General features: G+C 50.7%; 2 protein-coding genes across 4 annotated transcripts in view; both read left to right on the top strand.

The window, feature by feature from the left end:
• The window catches only part of KDM3B (lysine demethylase 3B), a 59,567-nt gene extending 53,280 nt beyond the window's left edge, over window positions 1-6,287 (top strand). For both annotated transcript variants that reach the window (XM_032629197.1, XM_032629198.1), the window contains 5 exons: window positions 85-204; window positions 1,440-1,579; window positions 1,860-2,036; window positions 2,890-3,024; window positions 4,870-6,287. In XM_032629197.1, the coding sequence (XP_032485088.1) occupies window positions 85-204; window positions 1,440-1,579; window positions 1,860-2,036; window positions 2,890-3,024; window positions 4,870-4,950 (653 nt within the window). In that variant the 3' untranslated portion in view covers window positions 4,951-6,287. The remainder of the gene's footprint in view (window positions 1-84; window positions 205-1,439; window positions 1,580-1,859; window positions 2,037-2,889; window positions 3,025-4,869) is intronic.
• Window positions 6,288-7,958: 1,671 nt separating this feature from the next.
• REEP2 (receptor accessory protein 2) lies at window positions 7,959-14,216 on the top strand. Of its 2 annotated transcripts, none has more exons than XM_032628934.1 (8): window positions 7,959-8,138; window positions 10,104-10,176; window positions 10,466-10,542; window positions 11,720-11,840; window positions 12,062-12,175; window positions 12,533-12,680; window positions 12,778-12,908; window positions 12,994-14,216. In XM_032628934.1, exons 1-8 carry the CDS (start codon window positions 8,107-8,109, stop codon window positions 13,060-13,062), a joined length of 765 nt encoding a protein of 254 aa, XP_032484825.1. In that variant the 5' UTR covers window positions 7,959-8,106; the 3' UTR covers window positions 13,063-14,216. The 2 variants fall into 2 exon arrangements, with proteins under 2 accessions (XP_032484825.1, XP_032484826.1); XM_032628935.1 differs by having other exon boundaries at window positions 7,969-8,138; window positions 12,539-12,680.
• The last annotated feature ends 1,190 nt before the right edge of the window (window positions 14,217-15,406 follow it).

Here is a 15,406-nt window from a genome sequence, read left to right as displayed (position 1 = left end):
ACAAGCCTTGCGGTGCAGTCAAAAAAGAAAAAAAAACAACAGAATATTGCCCTTTCACCTTGCATATCTTCCTTTTACCTTCAGGCTTGATAACAGCAGAAGACAGAAGAGTTGGCACAACAAATCTTCACTTAGATGTGTCCGATGCAGTTAATGTGATGGTGTATGTTGGGATCCCCATCGGGGAGGGTGCTCATGATGAAGGTATGATTTCTAGAACCCAGTGCTTCAGCAGGGTGAGGTTTAGCCTCAGGAGTAAAATGGTGTGTCTTTCTCCTCAGTCAGGTCCAGTGGGTTTTTCTTAAATCTCTGCCAGGCATGATGCATAGTAGGTGCCCAGACAAAGGGGTGATTGCAGCAGAGAAGAGTGGTACTTGTGTATCTTTGACCAGAGTTATTCCCTCTCTGGGAATGCTGCCCTTTAACACTGAGTATGTAGCATCACAAAGAGGAATAAAGAAGAAAGGGCAGGGCTTCCCTGGTGGCGCAGTGGTTGAGAGTCCGCCTGCTGATGAAGGGGACACGGGTTCGTGCCCCAGTCCAGGAAGATCCCACGTGCCACAGAGCGGCTGGGCCTGTGAGCCATGGCCGCTGAGCCTGCACGTCCGGAGCCTAAGCTCCGCAACGGGAGAGGCCACAACAGTGAGAGGCCCACATACCACACAAAACAAAAACAAACAAAAAAAAAAGAAGAAAGGGCAAACTGGCCTACTTGGTCCATCACCCAGTTCAGCTGTGGGGTAATAGGTGATAAAGCCAGGTCATTTGCACAGAGATGAAGCATAAAAGTGATATTTTGCTGCATTGCATTCTCCGCTATCTCAGTGTAGAATTAATGTGTGTTAATTACGGAAGTTTTAGAAAACAAAATTTTAAAGAAGAAAACTCAAAATCTCAAAGTTCAGGGATAATCAATATCATTACTTTGGTATATTTCCTGCCACACATTTGCTTTTGATGCTACACATCTGCACATCTTTCCATTAGGCTGTCATTTAAAGCGTCATAACAGACAAGGAATAGAAGCCAAGCCTCTTAATTTGCCAGAGAAGCTTTACTCTTCATGGCCTTAAATCCACAGAATCCTAGAATTTGAAGAGGTCTTGAGAAAGTATACAGTCCACCTACTTACAGCAGGAAATAACCTGCAATTTGAACATAAAATATGGCTACACAGTTTGAGCAGGAAATATGTTTTAAAGGGACACTATATCTCCAAAAAATGCTGAGTCTCTGTTAAGTATGGAAGATTAGGGTCGCTCTTCCCATGTGTAGGAAGCTTAGACCAATGTGAGTTTTGATTCTTTGATTCTACCTTATATTACTGCAGAGAGATAGAGAATAGTAGAGACTAAACTTGTTTGAATTGGACATTTTGCTTCACTCAGAGGTACTGAAATGGCTGGTTACGTTGAAAAGTGCCACTTTGCTCTTTTCAGAGGTGCTCAAGACAATTGATGAGGGAGATGCTGATGAGGTGACAAAGCAAAGGATTCATGATGGAAAGGAGAAACCTGGTGCTTTGTGGCACATCTATGCAGCCAAGGATGCGGAGAAGATCCGGGAGCTGCTCCGAAAGGTGTGTCCCTGGGTGAGCTCCCAGCTCGCAGACAAAGGGTCTGGGGATACTGAGACAGCCTGCCTAGGGTTTCTCACGTGGAGTCCCTTGGCATTAAAGACCTGTGCCCTCTGTCAAAATGCCCCATAGGGCTGAATCCACACTTAGAGGATATTGAATAAAGTAGAAACTTTGGCCCACCAGTGATGTTACTGCAGCAAGTTGGATTTATCCTGTTAATAATCTTTATGTATTTATTGATTTTTCCATCTTTGGGTTTTGATCATGGTTTCATGATCAGGTTGGAGAAGAGCAAGGCCAAGAGAATCCCCCTGATCATGATCCAATTCATGACCAAAGTTGGTACTTGGACCAGACCCTACGTAAGCGACTCTATGAGGAATATGGTGTGCAAGGCTGGGCCATTGTTCAGTTCCTGGGAGATGCCGTCTTCATACCTGCTGGAGCCCCACACCAGGTATGTTCCAACTTGGGGGTAGGGCTGGCTCCACAATTCCCATAGTTTCCTTATATCTGTGTTTCTTGCTAATCTGGCAGTAGATATAAATGGCTGGGTTAGACTGATTGCTCTTCAAGTGCAACTTATTTTTTGATTTTTAATTTTCTTCCATGTAATTTTATTTTTTATATTTTATTTTTTTTAATTAATTAATTTATTCATTGGCTGCGTTGGGTTTTTGTTGCTGCGCGCGGGCTTTCTCTAGTTGTGGTGAGCGGGGGCTACTCTTCGTTGCAGTGCACGAGCTTCTCATTGCAGCGCTTCTCTTGTTGCGGAGCACAGGCTCTAGGCACGCAGGCTTCAGTAGTTGTGGCCTGCGGGCTCAGAAGTTATGGCTCACGGGCCCAGTTGTTCTGCGGCGTGTGAGATGCTCCCGGACCAGGGCTCGAATCCGTGTCCTCTGCATTGGCAGATGGATTCTTAACCACTGCGCCACCAGGGAAGTCCCCCTTCCATGTAATTTTAAATGCTTATTTAAAGATTTTTAAATAAGGGAGACTATTAAAAAAAAGGTGAGTCTCTGTTCAGCTACCTATGCCATATCCCTTTTCAGTCCCCTTGTCCTGCCTTCACCAGAAAGTAGCCTACTGTTAACAGTTTGGTGTGTATTTTTCCAGATCCTTTTCTGTGCAAATACTAACATTTTCATCTATAAATTTATGCTTACAGTCTTTCTGCATTTGTTGTCTTTATGAAAATGGAATATCATAAGTATTTCTAAAGTGTTTTTTTAAACGATATGATGGACAGTTTCCACCTGTTGCTGACTCTCTAGTTCCTGATGTTTGCCTCTATACTTTTCCTTTCCCAGGTGCACAATCTATACAGTTGCATAAAAGTAGCAGAAGACTTTGTATCTCCAGAGCATGTAAAGCACTGTTTCCGCCTGACTCAGGAATTCAGGCATCTCTCTAACACTCATACAAACCATGAGGATAAACTGCAGGTAAAACTCCTCCTCCACCCCAACCCTGTCTTCTCATCTCCTACTAGGCTACATACACAGGAGGCACATTCTGCTTTCTGAGGATATTACCTGGGCAGTATAACTGCAGAGAGATGATTAAGGGACCCATGTCTGGGGTATGGAGTCCTCCCTCCAGGAAGTATTTAATCAGTCCTCTTCAGGTTTGCTTTTAGAGAATATGAATCTTTTAACCTAGTCACTTCCAGTGTGACAATCTTCTATTTCTCTGCCCCTGGAAGATACAGTGTATCCGTGTTAGTAACTGACTAGACTGACTTCCTCAGTCAGGTGGGAAAAGCACTGTAGCAATGTGTTCTAAACCTCTTTCCCCGAAGCTGCTTCTCACAGCAAATTTCTGTGCAAACTCAATTCCTTAGAGCCCTGCTAGGGACTGTAATCCATGTCCCTAAGAGTTGTTTCCCACTTGTAGATCTAAGCTGGACAATCAGATTAGGTTTTCCTCTGCTCAGAAATGGATTGGAACTTGAAGGGCAGAATTTCATTGTTAATATATTTGGATGCTTTAATAACATTAAAAAAGAAAAAGAATGTAAGGAAGCAAGATTTCCCAGGCAGAACTTCAGCATCTGAATAGGCGTTCTTCCAGCCTCTCACATGTGACCTGTTTTCCTCCATCGTGCCTGTGACTCAGGTGTGTTTTCTTTGGTCAGTGTCCCATGAGGTTGTAGATTTTTCTTGGTTGCTGGTAGATTTAATCACCTTTAACCCTGAACTTGATCTGTTTTGCTGTTCCTTTTTCAAAATTATGGAGTATTTCAACCATAAAGTTCTTATACAAAGTACCATCACATTGATAAATAGATAACATTGATATTATAGATATATAATGCAAGTGTTCAGGCATACATATTTCAGACCCCACCTCCATTAGGTCTCTACTTGTTACATGTCACCTCCCAATCCTCTGTCACTGCTTTATTTTCTTCTGTAGTATTTTTCACCATCTAACATACTATGTATTTTATGTTTGTTTCTATCCCTACTAGGACATAAGCTGTTTAAGCTCCATGAAGGCAGGGATTTTACTGTTTTATTCACTGCTTTTCCCTAGCACATAGTAGGTACTCAGTAAATATTTATTGAATTAATACAAAAAATGTAATAGAGAACAGCAAAGGGGGCTTGTGTGCCCATAACTCAGCTTAAGAAATAAAGCATCATATACGTACCACATACACAATATATACATTACAACAACTACATTATTGAAGCCTCCATGTACTCTTTCCCATTCTACCTCCTCAGAAATAATCACAGTGTTGGTTTAAAACCGTCTTTATCCTGTTCACTTTATTTTAATAACTTTTACTTCACATGTGTGTTCCTTTTTGACAAATTAGAAAATATGTATAAGCACAAAAGGGAAAAATACCCAATAAATCCTACCTGCCCACTATTGTTTTAGTGCATTCTTATTAGCTACAGGACCTCAGGTAAGATTCTTAACCGTGGAACCTCAGTTCTCATCTGTAAAATGGGGATAATAATAGAATCTGCCTCATAGTATTATGGTAAGGATTAAATGAAAGTCCACATAAAGAGCTTAACAGTAGTTCCCAGCATATAGAGGATGGTGATTACATAGCCTTTCAGATGATGAAATCATTCTTTTTTGAATATAGACTATGTATCTTGTGTGACTTGTAAATCATCTTTTGGGATTGATTTAGGAAGCATGCAGTCCTGGTTGAGGGCTTTCCTCACTAATCAGAAGGCTTTTAGTCAGTGTAGGACATAACATTTTCATTTGCAGAACACAGTCTGTGGCTGCCATAAACTGACTGTGCTGATTGCTCTCTCCAGGTGAAGAACATCATTTATCACGCAGTGAAAGATGCTGTTGGCACCCTCAAGGCTCATGAATCCAAGCTGGCAAGGTCTTAGGCGTGGAGAAATTCCAAACTCGCCTGTGAAGCAGGTCTTTCACTCACAACACATACAGCAGGGTTCTCTGCTGGAGCAGAGGTCCTTCACTTGGAGCCAGTGTGGTCAGTATTACAAACTCTCCAGCCACTCTTTGCTGCCTCAACACTGAAGGTTGACACAGGAAAGTCGCACTGTTCACACACACAGTTTCAGACTCCAAGCCAAGGGTGCCACATCCCCATCCTGTGGCCTTTTGGGACTCTGAATTGCCTGAATATCGCTGGGCTTTCCTGCACATTCTCATGATTTGAGATTCGTGGAAACCAGGAATGTGGGCACACCTTTCTTTTCTTTTTCTCTTGTGCCTAGTTAAGTGGGAATGTGTTTGGAGGTAGGGGAAATCACGTAACTGGTACAAGTGGGGGCTAATTGCTTAAACACGCCTGGTGGAAGCCTGATGGTGTCTCTGCACATGACCTCTGACACATCCCATCCCGGGAGCCGGGTGAAGCCTTTCCCCACCATCTCTCCTGTAAACAATGGAGTCTTGAAGGACCCAGGGGGAATCCACTGCTTTTCCCAAGGGGCTCCAGGATTAGGAAATGTGTGTATTTAGTGAAAAATAGGTTTGTAGTGAAATAGTTACTATTTCATGAAAGTAGATATTTTTAGAACTTTTGAAATACCACAGTTGTTTTCCTGGATTATGAGGAAAGGCACATTACGTTTAGTCTTCCTTTCGATAAAACTCTTTGAAGAAATAAGATTTTTAGAAATCAACTGCCCATTATAGCACAAAAATCAGCCAAAGCAGAATTTTAAAGAATTGGCTTTGTAGGATTCTTTTAGTTTCTCCCCATCCCATCTCAGTCCTATCTTGAGGGAACAGCCATCTTGAGAAAGAACTTCGTCATGTCTGTGCTGTTGGTGTGTTCCACGCATACACACACTGGTGACTCCAGGACCCATTTCCATCTATTACCAGCGTTCCCTTGGGACTCCTCTTACAGTTCCAAATGCAAAAGAAAGTTTGCTTTCCTACATGAGGCTTTTTGTTTTGGGGGTTTTTTTTGTCCGGAAATATTTTCAGCAAAACTTTCCAACTCAGTGGAGTTTTATTAAGAATTTATTTGAAAATGATGGAATTCATTGGCCCAAAGGTACATTGGAAAATGTATCTATCTTCCCGGCTGTACTGTAGTGCCCTGCAGGCTTGTTTATATGTTCACAGTTACATTTTTTTTTTAAATAAAAGTCATTTACTGTAGAATACTTTTAATTTCACTTTCTGTATTTTAATTTTGTTGAAGGGCTGATTGGGATTTCCATGTTCTTATTAAAAATCTAACAAATCTGTTTGTAGTGGACTAAATTCTTCCTGTGCCAGCCGTTCTAAAAAGCAGGGCCAGGTTGAGGATGGGGTTGGAGGTGGAGGATGGTTAATTTTCATATCATCATTACATTGTTGCATCCGATTATTACTCTTTGCTTCCCGAATGTGTCCAATTGGGAGAGGGAAGTGCCAGGTCATTGTGGTTTGAGGGCTTGGGGATGAAGGGAAGGTGCTACATGAGTTAGAGGGTAGGAGCAAAGATGGGCTTTCCATAGTTTATGCTCTATGGGAAAGCTGGGTTCCTACCTTCCTGAACAGTCTGGGGGGAAAAGGACATGGGAAGTGGCCAGAGCAAGGTTTTTGGCAATCAGTGACAAAAGTTCATCAAAACAAGAGGCCTGGCTGTCCACGTATGAAATTAAAGTGGCTTGAAGGGTGAGGACAGACTACGTTCCAATTAGAAAAGGCCTTTTGAAGAGGAAGTTGTAAAGAATAGCAAGAGGGGTCATCAGAAGCTGCTTCTCTGGATCCTGTTGGAAAAACATCTTCCAAAGTGTTTCAGCCTGGAAATACAATTATCCGGGTAGAAATAGACCATTGTGTGGTTCAAGGATACTGAGCTTGAATAGGACCATAAATGAAATACAGAGTTCTGAGCATGTCCTTTCAGCCTGGATGGGCATGGGTTGATGCTATGGTCATCAGAGGATTACACCTCGACATAAAGAATGCAGAAGCTTTGAAATGGCACAGGAAAGGAAAGCAGTGGGGGAAGGGGGGTTGCAGAGGTTGCTGGAGCTTTGTTGCTTTGGTGAAAATCAGGAGGCAGGCTAGCCTACATTCTGGATATAAATGTCTTCAGAATTAGGGCATCCACTGCCGCCAGTGCTTGCTGATGGGGATGGAATTGGAGCCCCTGGATTCATCTCCTACCTGGATCCCAGGCCTCTCTACCAGCCTCTGTTTACCAAGAGGCACTCCCCTGCCCCAGGGTATCCACCTTGAGAGCACAGGGCTCAGTTCCCTTACAAAACTGAAAAAGCAGATCAGATTGGGAATGGGGTTAGGTCCTTTTCCAACTGGAGTGATTGGTGATGTGGGGTGGACAGATGCCCCTCTACCTTTGACTTCAGGACTTCCTGGGTGGGTGTCTTGACGGCCTGTGATGGGGGAGGAGGGTTTGATAGTCAGCAGTTGGGAGAAGTAGCCCGTTTAGTAGACTTCCTGAACTCCTATCTTAGCAACATGACTTTGTGGTTCTGTGACCCTTGGCAAGTTATTGAACCTCCCTAAAGCTTCCCATTTTCTTACCTTCAAAATGAGAATAACTATAACCTCTATCTTACAGGATGGTCACTGAAATAATGCATGTGAAGCTCTTAGCACAGGGCCTGGCACACAGTAAGCACTCAATAAGTCATAGCTATTATTCCTCGTGGGATGTTCTTTCAGACTGTTGTGGGCAGGGCAGGAGGAGGGCTAGGATGTCAGGATGGAACCGTGAAGGCCTCTGAGGACCTCAACCCAGGGCTTGGAACCCAAGAAAGGTGAACAAGCGATTAGAAGAAGGCAGGTCAAAGGCGCATGCCCGGCGACAGCAGGTGCAGGGGGCGCGCCGCCGCCGCGGCCTCCCCTTTAAGAGCCGCCACCGCCCACGGCCCGCCGCTGCGGCAAGGACCTCCCCTTTAACGGCGGCGGCTCGGCGCTCCGCGGCCCCCGCGGCGCCTGCTGCTGCGGGTACTGCTGCTAGTGCGGCTCCTGCTGCCGCCGCTGCTCGGCCTCCAGCAGCTGCATCCTCGGCCCGGGCCGGGTTCCCGCCCTGCGCCCCGCCCGGCCCCGCCATGGTGTCCTGGATCATCTCTCGCCTGGTGGTGTGAGTGCGGCGGCGGCGGCGGCGGCGGCGGCGGCGGCGGGGCGCGGCCGGTTGGGAGGGGGATGGGGGCTAGGGATGGGAGGTGAGGGGTATTGAAGCCCGGGATGGACCACTCCGTGGCTTCATACAGCAGAGTCACCTAAAGGCACATCGTCCCTATTTGGGGTCCCCAGAGACGTGGAGGTGTGGGACCTGGAGGAGGGGGAACTCTTAGAGGAGCATGGCAGACCTGGCTTCCCACCCCTTTTATTTTTAATTTCCCTGTTTCTTCGCCCTCCCTCACCCCAGGGGCTGGGCAGCACGGCTTGATTTATCAGGGGAGGCGGCTTGTCCCCTCCCCCACGTCGCAGATCTGACTGGAGGAGCTCCTTAAACCTGGGCCCTCATCTCCCTTGGGGAGAGGGCTAATGGAAGAGCCCGGGGAGCAAGGCAGGGCCTCCTCATTCCATAGCTTAGGGCCGTGGCAGCCTTGGCCTCCCCAAAGGGCCGGGTTTCTCCTGCCTCTTCCACTGACTGTCAGGAGACTGGGGGGTGAGGGCACATGCTCTGAAGACCCCCCAGGGAGGACGGGATATGGGAAGCAGAGATGCTTGGAGGACAAAGTGTGGGAGGTAACTGGGAGAGGATGTGTGTGGCCAGCCTGGAATTGTGAAAGCCGTGGAGGGGAGGGTGTTGGGTGGCCTTCATTTCAGGCTGCCAGCTACGTCCCTCCCACCTCCCCCAGGCTGCAGGAGGGCACCCTCTCCCACAACCGGGGACTTTGTCCTTGAGGATTCCGCCCCCCACCCCATCTCCAAAGCCTATTCCTCAGAAGTGTCCTGCCTCAGTGAGGCAAGTCCATGGGGGAACAGGCAGTACCACACATTGTCAAAGGGCTGGGCCTGGCAGGGGCTCCACATGGGCCTCAGCCAACCCCTGCCCCAGCTCAGGTCCCTACCCCTAAGCCTCTACCTTGGGGGACTGACACCCCAGAATCCCCTCCCTGCTGTCATGTGCTTGTGTTCTGGCTTCCTCTAGACCCACCAGAGTCTCCCTCCTGCCTCTCCCGCATCCCACCCCAGAGGGAATCCGGGGGCCTCAGACCTCCCTGTGACCTTCCCAGTGTCTGCTTCTCTCGTGTGAATGAGCTCGCTGAGCGGCATCGGTCCTCTCCTTCCCTCACCTGTGCCCTGTATGTGATCTCTGATGGGATCAACACCGGACTCCACTCTAGCCAGGACCTCCAGCCCAGCACACTACCCTGAGCCTATTCCCAAAAGTGTTTACATGGGGGAATAAACCTCTCTTAGGGCCTCCTGCCCCTGTGCCCTCTGCTCCCCAGGCCCCAAGGGCTACAGTGGTACCTCTGATTGCCAGGTAGAGTGCCCTGTTAGGTGGCCCTACCCAGCTTGGCTCTGCAACAGGGAGGTAGAGGGTAAGGGCAGATGGGTATGAATGGGAGTGGTGTCAAGAAGGAAGACAACCCTGTGGCAGTGACCAGACCCCCACCCCTGATATGCTTATGCACAAACAAGGATCAGGGCTGAAGAGGCCACATCAGACCCTCTGGCCTCTGGGTCTTTCTGTGCCTCAGGGGCTGGAGAAAAACTGAATAAAGGGTTACAGAGGAATTCCCTGGCGTCCAGTGGTTAGGGCTCGGTACCCTCACTGCCGGGGGCCCAGGTTTGATCTCTGGTTGGGGAACTAAGATCCCACACGCTGTGCGGCACAGCCAAAAAATAAAGGGGCGGGGTGGGGGGTGTTATGAGGCATCACCCTAGCTGGCTGGGGCTTCCATGCTTGTGTATCACCTCAGGCTTGCCTGCTTTGACCTAAACCCCTGACCTGAGTTCATCAGTCCAGCTGATGTGGCACTCTGGAGTTCTGTCCATTCTTCCCTTAGCTACCCAGGGACTGATGCAGAGCTGGGAGGGAGAGGCTACTGCTCTTGGCCGAGGGGCCCAGTAACCATGCCTGCCTCCCTAGGCTCATCTTTGGCACCCTGTACCCAGCCTATTCTTCCTACAAGGCCGTGAAGACAAAAAACGTGAAGGAATATGTGAGTGTATGACCCTTTATCTCCCACCCAACCCACGTGGCAGAGATCAGGGAGGACACTGGGTCACATGACAGGTGGGGATGACTTTGTACTAATGCTGTCAGCACTAATGAGACCTGGTTCAGGGGAGGTTCCTGTGTGTTCCTTTCCTCCAGGTCTGGTGTGATAACGCAGGCAAAGTTGAGGTCCTGAGCATCCCCCACAGCACCTCCAGCATGGTTGGCAGGCAAAGGTGGGGTCCTGGGTGTTCCCCCAAGGCCCCAGCCAACACCACCCTCTGTACCTTCAGGTGAAATGGATGATGTACTGGATCGTCTTTGCCTTCTTCACCACTGCCGAGACACTCACAGATATTGTGCTCTCCTGGTGAGATCTAGTGTCCCCTCCCTGCATTCTGAGGGACCAGGGCCTCTGACTTTTTCTACACAGCCAGTCAAACAGAAGACTGAGACCCAGGGTGGAATCCCCCAACAGTTCCATGGGGTCCTGTGTGTCCCCTCCCCCCAATCCCCATCCAGGCCTGGCTTGATCAGCAGAATAAGAACAGATATAACCCTCACATTTCTTTCTGGTGGTAGCCAAATCACCACAATAGAATTCAGGAAACCTGCTTCTGCCGGACTTGCCGTGACCTTGGCAGGTCACAGTTTCCTAGGCCTCAGTTTCCCTATTTGTAAAATAAGCGTATGACTCATAAACACTGGATGCTTGTATTTCAAAGGCTTTTTCTAGGCACTACTAGACTATATATATGTCCTTTGAGGACACCGAATGCCCTAATCATCTGTGTATTCACAGCAGGAGCTCAAAAATGTTTACTGAATGAGCAAATGCCTCTTGGAAGAGAGGACTAATGTAGCACGGTACACTGGAAGTCCAAAGAAAAGAGTTTTACTGAGGCAGAGGACAAAACATCCTTGCATTTGTAGATTTCAAGGGCCTATGGCCTTTGAGAAAAACAGTTTTAGAAGAGGAAGTTGAATGGGGTCAAATTAGGAAAGAGTAATGGGTTAAAAATTGAGAACAGTGAGTGTAGGTGCCTCTTGACACAAGCAAAGGAGGGAGCTTTGATGAGGATGGAGGAGACCTGAAGGAGTGTGTGGCCTGGGAAAGAGCCTTGGGGAATGGAGAACGATCCTTAAAAGCAGGGGCCATGCCATGGCATCAAGGGGTGGATCCAGAGCACAGCTGGAGAAGCCCGGCTTCTTCATGGGAGGAAGGGCAGGAAGAGAATGGGGTGAGGACCCAAGAGTGCACCTGGAAGTTTAGGGATCTCGCCGTGGTGTTGACCCCAGGACAGAGGAGTGGGTAGTCTTCTGTCAGAAGAGGGTGAGGAGAGCCACTGCTGCGGGGAATTCCTGCAGGATCACCTCTCCCCTTCCCACTTGGGAGTCTCAGTTGAGCCTCCCCTTGACCAGTCTCCTGAGCCACATGGGGACCTCAGTGCACTAAGGGGTGGGGGGCCAGCCAGGGTCATGCAGAGTCGGTGCACCTCCTGACTCCCTGCCCCAGGCTCCGCCGCTTGCCTCTCTCCACCCAACAGGTTTCCATTCTACTTTGAGCTCAAGATTGCCTTTGTGATATGGCTGCTGTCCCCTTATACCAAAGGCTCCAGCGTGCTCTACCGCAAGTTCGTGCACCCAACACTGTCCAACAAGGAGAAGGTCTGTTGGGACGAGGGAAGCTCCCTTCCCATCTGCCCCAGGTCAAGGCAGCCCAGTGCCTGTAACCACGTGCATTCGTGGCTCTCCTTATGGGTGATCTGGCAGGGCCCTGGCCTCCTGGGGCAAGCAGTGCCTTTGTCCAGGTGTGAACAAGGGCAGGGCAGGGCCTGGCCAGCAGGGCCCACCCCTCACCTCTTCCTGCTTCCCCTCCGACCCCTCAGGAGATCGACGAGTACATCACACAGGCCCGAGACAAGAGCTATGAGACCATGATGAGGGTGGGCAAGAGGGGTCTGAACCTGGCCGCTAATGCCGCGGTCACGGCTGCTGCCAAGGTGAGATGGGGGCAGACCCAGCTCCCAGGGCCCCACTTTGCTCATCTCGTCCCCCTGGCCAAGCCCCTTTGCATCCACCAGGTCCTCAGGTGTGTGTGAAGGTTTGGGGTCTTGTGCAGCTTAGGGTTCCAGTCCTGCCTCTAACACCCTCCAGCTAAGGAACTTCCACTCAACGGGCCAGTTTCCTCATCTCTCCAAAGGGAAAACATGGCCCCAGCCTGTCAGTGCTGCCATAGGACGGGGTGAGGACACTGCGGGGACAGCACTGAGCCCAGTGGCTGCCCAGTGCCCCACAGTGACCTCTATCTCCACCCCGCCCCTTCCTCCGGTTCTCCCGGTGCGTGGTGGTGACCCTAGGGCCAGGGGGTGCTGTCAGAGAAGCTCCGAAGCTTCAGCATGCAGGACCTGACCCTGATCCGGGACGAGGATGCGCTGCCCCTGCAGGGGCCCGACGGCCGCCTCAGACCCAGCCCTGGCAGCCTCCTGGACACCATTGAGGACTTAGGTACAGGCCAGGCCCAGGGCTGGGCGTGGGGCACAGGGGCAAGGAGGCCAGGTAGGAGAAAGGCAAGACCGCTGTTCTCCTTTTCCCCCCGAACCAGGAGATGACCCTGCCGTGAGTTTAAGGTCAGGCACGAACCAGGCAGATCCCCGGACAGAGATCTCTGAGGATGACATGGGAGACAAGGCCCCTAAGAGGGCCAAATCCATCAAAAAAGTGCCCAAAGCTGAGGTGAGAGCTGGGCCAGAGCTTGGGGAAATGGCGAGGGGTTGCAACTCTAGGCTGAGCCTTCTGTCTTCCTGTCTCCTTCCCACAGCCACTGGCTTCCAAGACGCTGAAGACCCGGCCCAAGAAGAAGATCTCCACAGGGGGTGACTCCGCTTGAGGCCTCGGCACGCACCCCCTGCCCCAGGCTGCAGAGCCCCAGCTCCACACTGTGCCAGCCCTCATTCTCAGGCCCTAGGGCCTCTCAGATGGCTGGTTCTGGTGCCTGCCCAGTGGCCCCTCCCCCGGAAGGGCTTGGAAAAGAGGAGGGAGGCCCTGCTGTGGGGGCTGAGGGTAGAGGCTGGACCAGGAGCTGAGGACTGAGCCACTCGAGGAGGTGTGGGCTCCTCAGAGCCTGAGCGCTCTTCTCCCCGCTCCAGCCCTGCCCCCGCCCACCCAGTGCCTTGCTGAAGACCATGGCCATTCCCTTGTCTGAAGTCCTAACATGGTCCCACCGCTCTCCCTGGGTCGGGGTCGGGGGCCAGTCACAGCCCAGAATGACCAGAGACAGGCCTGAAGGCCCTGGGAGAGAGGGAGGGAGTGGGGAAGGCCTCGGAGAACCTGGGCAGGGGCTCTGGGCCTGAAGCTGTGAATGGAGGACACGGGCTTCGTGTGCACTAAAGTGACCAGGCGGGCCAGGCCAGAGCTGCAGCTGAGGGCCTTGGGTAGGGCTGTGTGCTACATGCGCCCACTGAAGAGCTGGGGCTCCAGGGATGTGCGTGTGAGAGTGTACGTGTGTGTGCATCTTTCTGGGTCTAGAGCTGGGGGGTTTTGAATAAAGGACTTTCCCTCTAGCAGTAACCTCCCCCCACCCTCAGCCCTCCCTCCTACTCTCTGAGCCTCAGAGGACCCCAGCCCATGAGAGAGTAGGGCTCTGAGGGGCCTCTCACCTCCTCCTCTGCCCTTGATCCTCTCCCCTTTGCCTCCTCCCATTCCTGCCCTGCCCTTGGACTAGGCTCCACCCCTCAGAGCCCTCAGTAGAGGCCCTTGCTGAGCTGGTTCCTTTCCTCCTCACCTGGGGGCCCATCTTCCTTCGCCCTAGGGTCCTTGTCTTACGCCAAGCAGACTAGGCCCCATGTAAGCAGACCCCCGTCAGAGCCCAGCCTTTGCCCCACACATTGCCCCAGCTTCTGCCGTGGCTTCAGTCAGGGCTCGGAGGAATGTATGAAGAAGAAAAAGATATTAGGAGCCAGGGGGCTCCCAAATCCATGGAAAGAGGGTGCACAATGGACCTTTCGCACTGGATGAGCCAATAAACCAAATTCTGGCACCTCATTTATTTTGGCCTCTGTGCTTTGTTCTTGTTCTACCAGTCCACAGGTGGGAAGGACTTCAAGTGAGAAGCAGGGCTCAGCTGTGGGATGGAGGGGGGAAGAGGCCAGACTGTGAACCCCAGGAGTTCTGATCTCCAAGGTAAGAGATAGGCTTGAGGCGGTTCAGTCTGGGAAGATGGTTTTGAGGTTTGAGGTAGAGCCAGGGGACTAGGCGGGGCCAGGACTTATGAAGAGCGAGCGACAACCCTCAGAGGTTGTCCTGTCCCTCAGAATCTTACCCTGAGACCCCTGCACATTATGGTACCTCACAGAAAGTGCCAGGTGTAAGCTCGAGGGACAGAGATCATGATGAGGCCCCCAGGGAAGAGAGAGTGGGATATGGAGGCTCCTGGTCAGAACCAGGAGATTGGATGCCCATAGTGCCTAGAAACGGTGAGCCAGACACTGAAGGGAGGAGATAGGTGGGATGAGGGGAGAGGTGGAGATGAGGAACCAGCCCCATGGTTCATGTCTGACCCTGGGGACAGACAAGGAGGACAGGGAACCAAGGGCTGGGGCCAGTGAGGCATGCCCATGTGGCCTGAGGAGGGAGGGGTCGAGCCCTGAGCTGCTGGGCTGGGGTGGAGGAGAGAAGGAGGAGGGGGGCTGTAGCGCATGGAGTCTGAGTTCTGGGGAGGTAGACCCAAGGTCTCCAGGGGTGGAGGGGCACAGCTGGTGGGGACGAGATCCTGAGGTAGAAGCCAGGAGAAGGAAAGGATGACAGAGGATCAGAGGCAGTGTTGGAAGAGACAAAGGAAAAGAGTAGAGAGGGAGGGAAGGAGGAGGGGGAGGGTGAAGGAAGCAAGAGAAATAGCGGCTCAGCCTTGCGGAAGGAAAACAGAGGAAGCATAGCCGCCGGGGATGGGGTAGGGAGTATGAGTGGGGACCTAACTCCAGGCCCTGGACCCCAAGGTTGGCAAAATGTCCCTACATCAGGCTTTCCTCTCCCTTCCCTGGCATCACAAGGGCATGTCCTTCTGCCACACTTGAGCCAGTTGGCCAAGAACCTCCTGAACTGAGGTGGCAGTGGAGGTGGGATGTGAGATGCCCTTTTCATCTTTCCTGGATTCTTCCAGTCAATAGACCTTTGAATGGCATTCCTTTCACCATTGACCTCTGGGCAATTTGGCCCCTTTCTCTATCAGAAAGGAG

Source organism: Phocoena sinus, chromosome 3 (genome assembly GCF_008692025.1).
Source record: "Phocoena sinus isolate mPhoSin1 chromosome 3, mPhoSin1.pri, whole genome shotgun sequence".
NCBI classification, from domain to species: Eukaryota; Metazoa; Chordata; class Mammalia; order Artiodactyla; family Phocoenidae; genus Phocoena; species Phocoena sinus.
The sequence above is the reverse complement of the archived record's forward strand: the minus strand, read 5'-3'. Positions and strand labels throughout refer to the sequence as shown.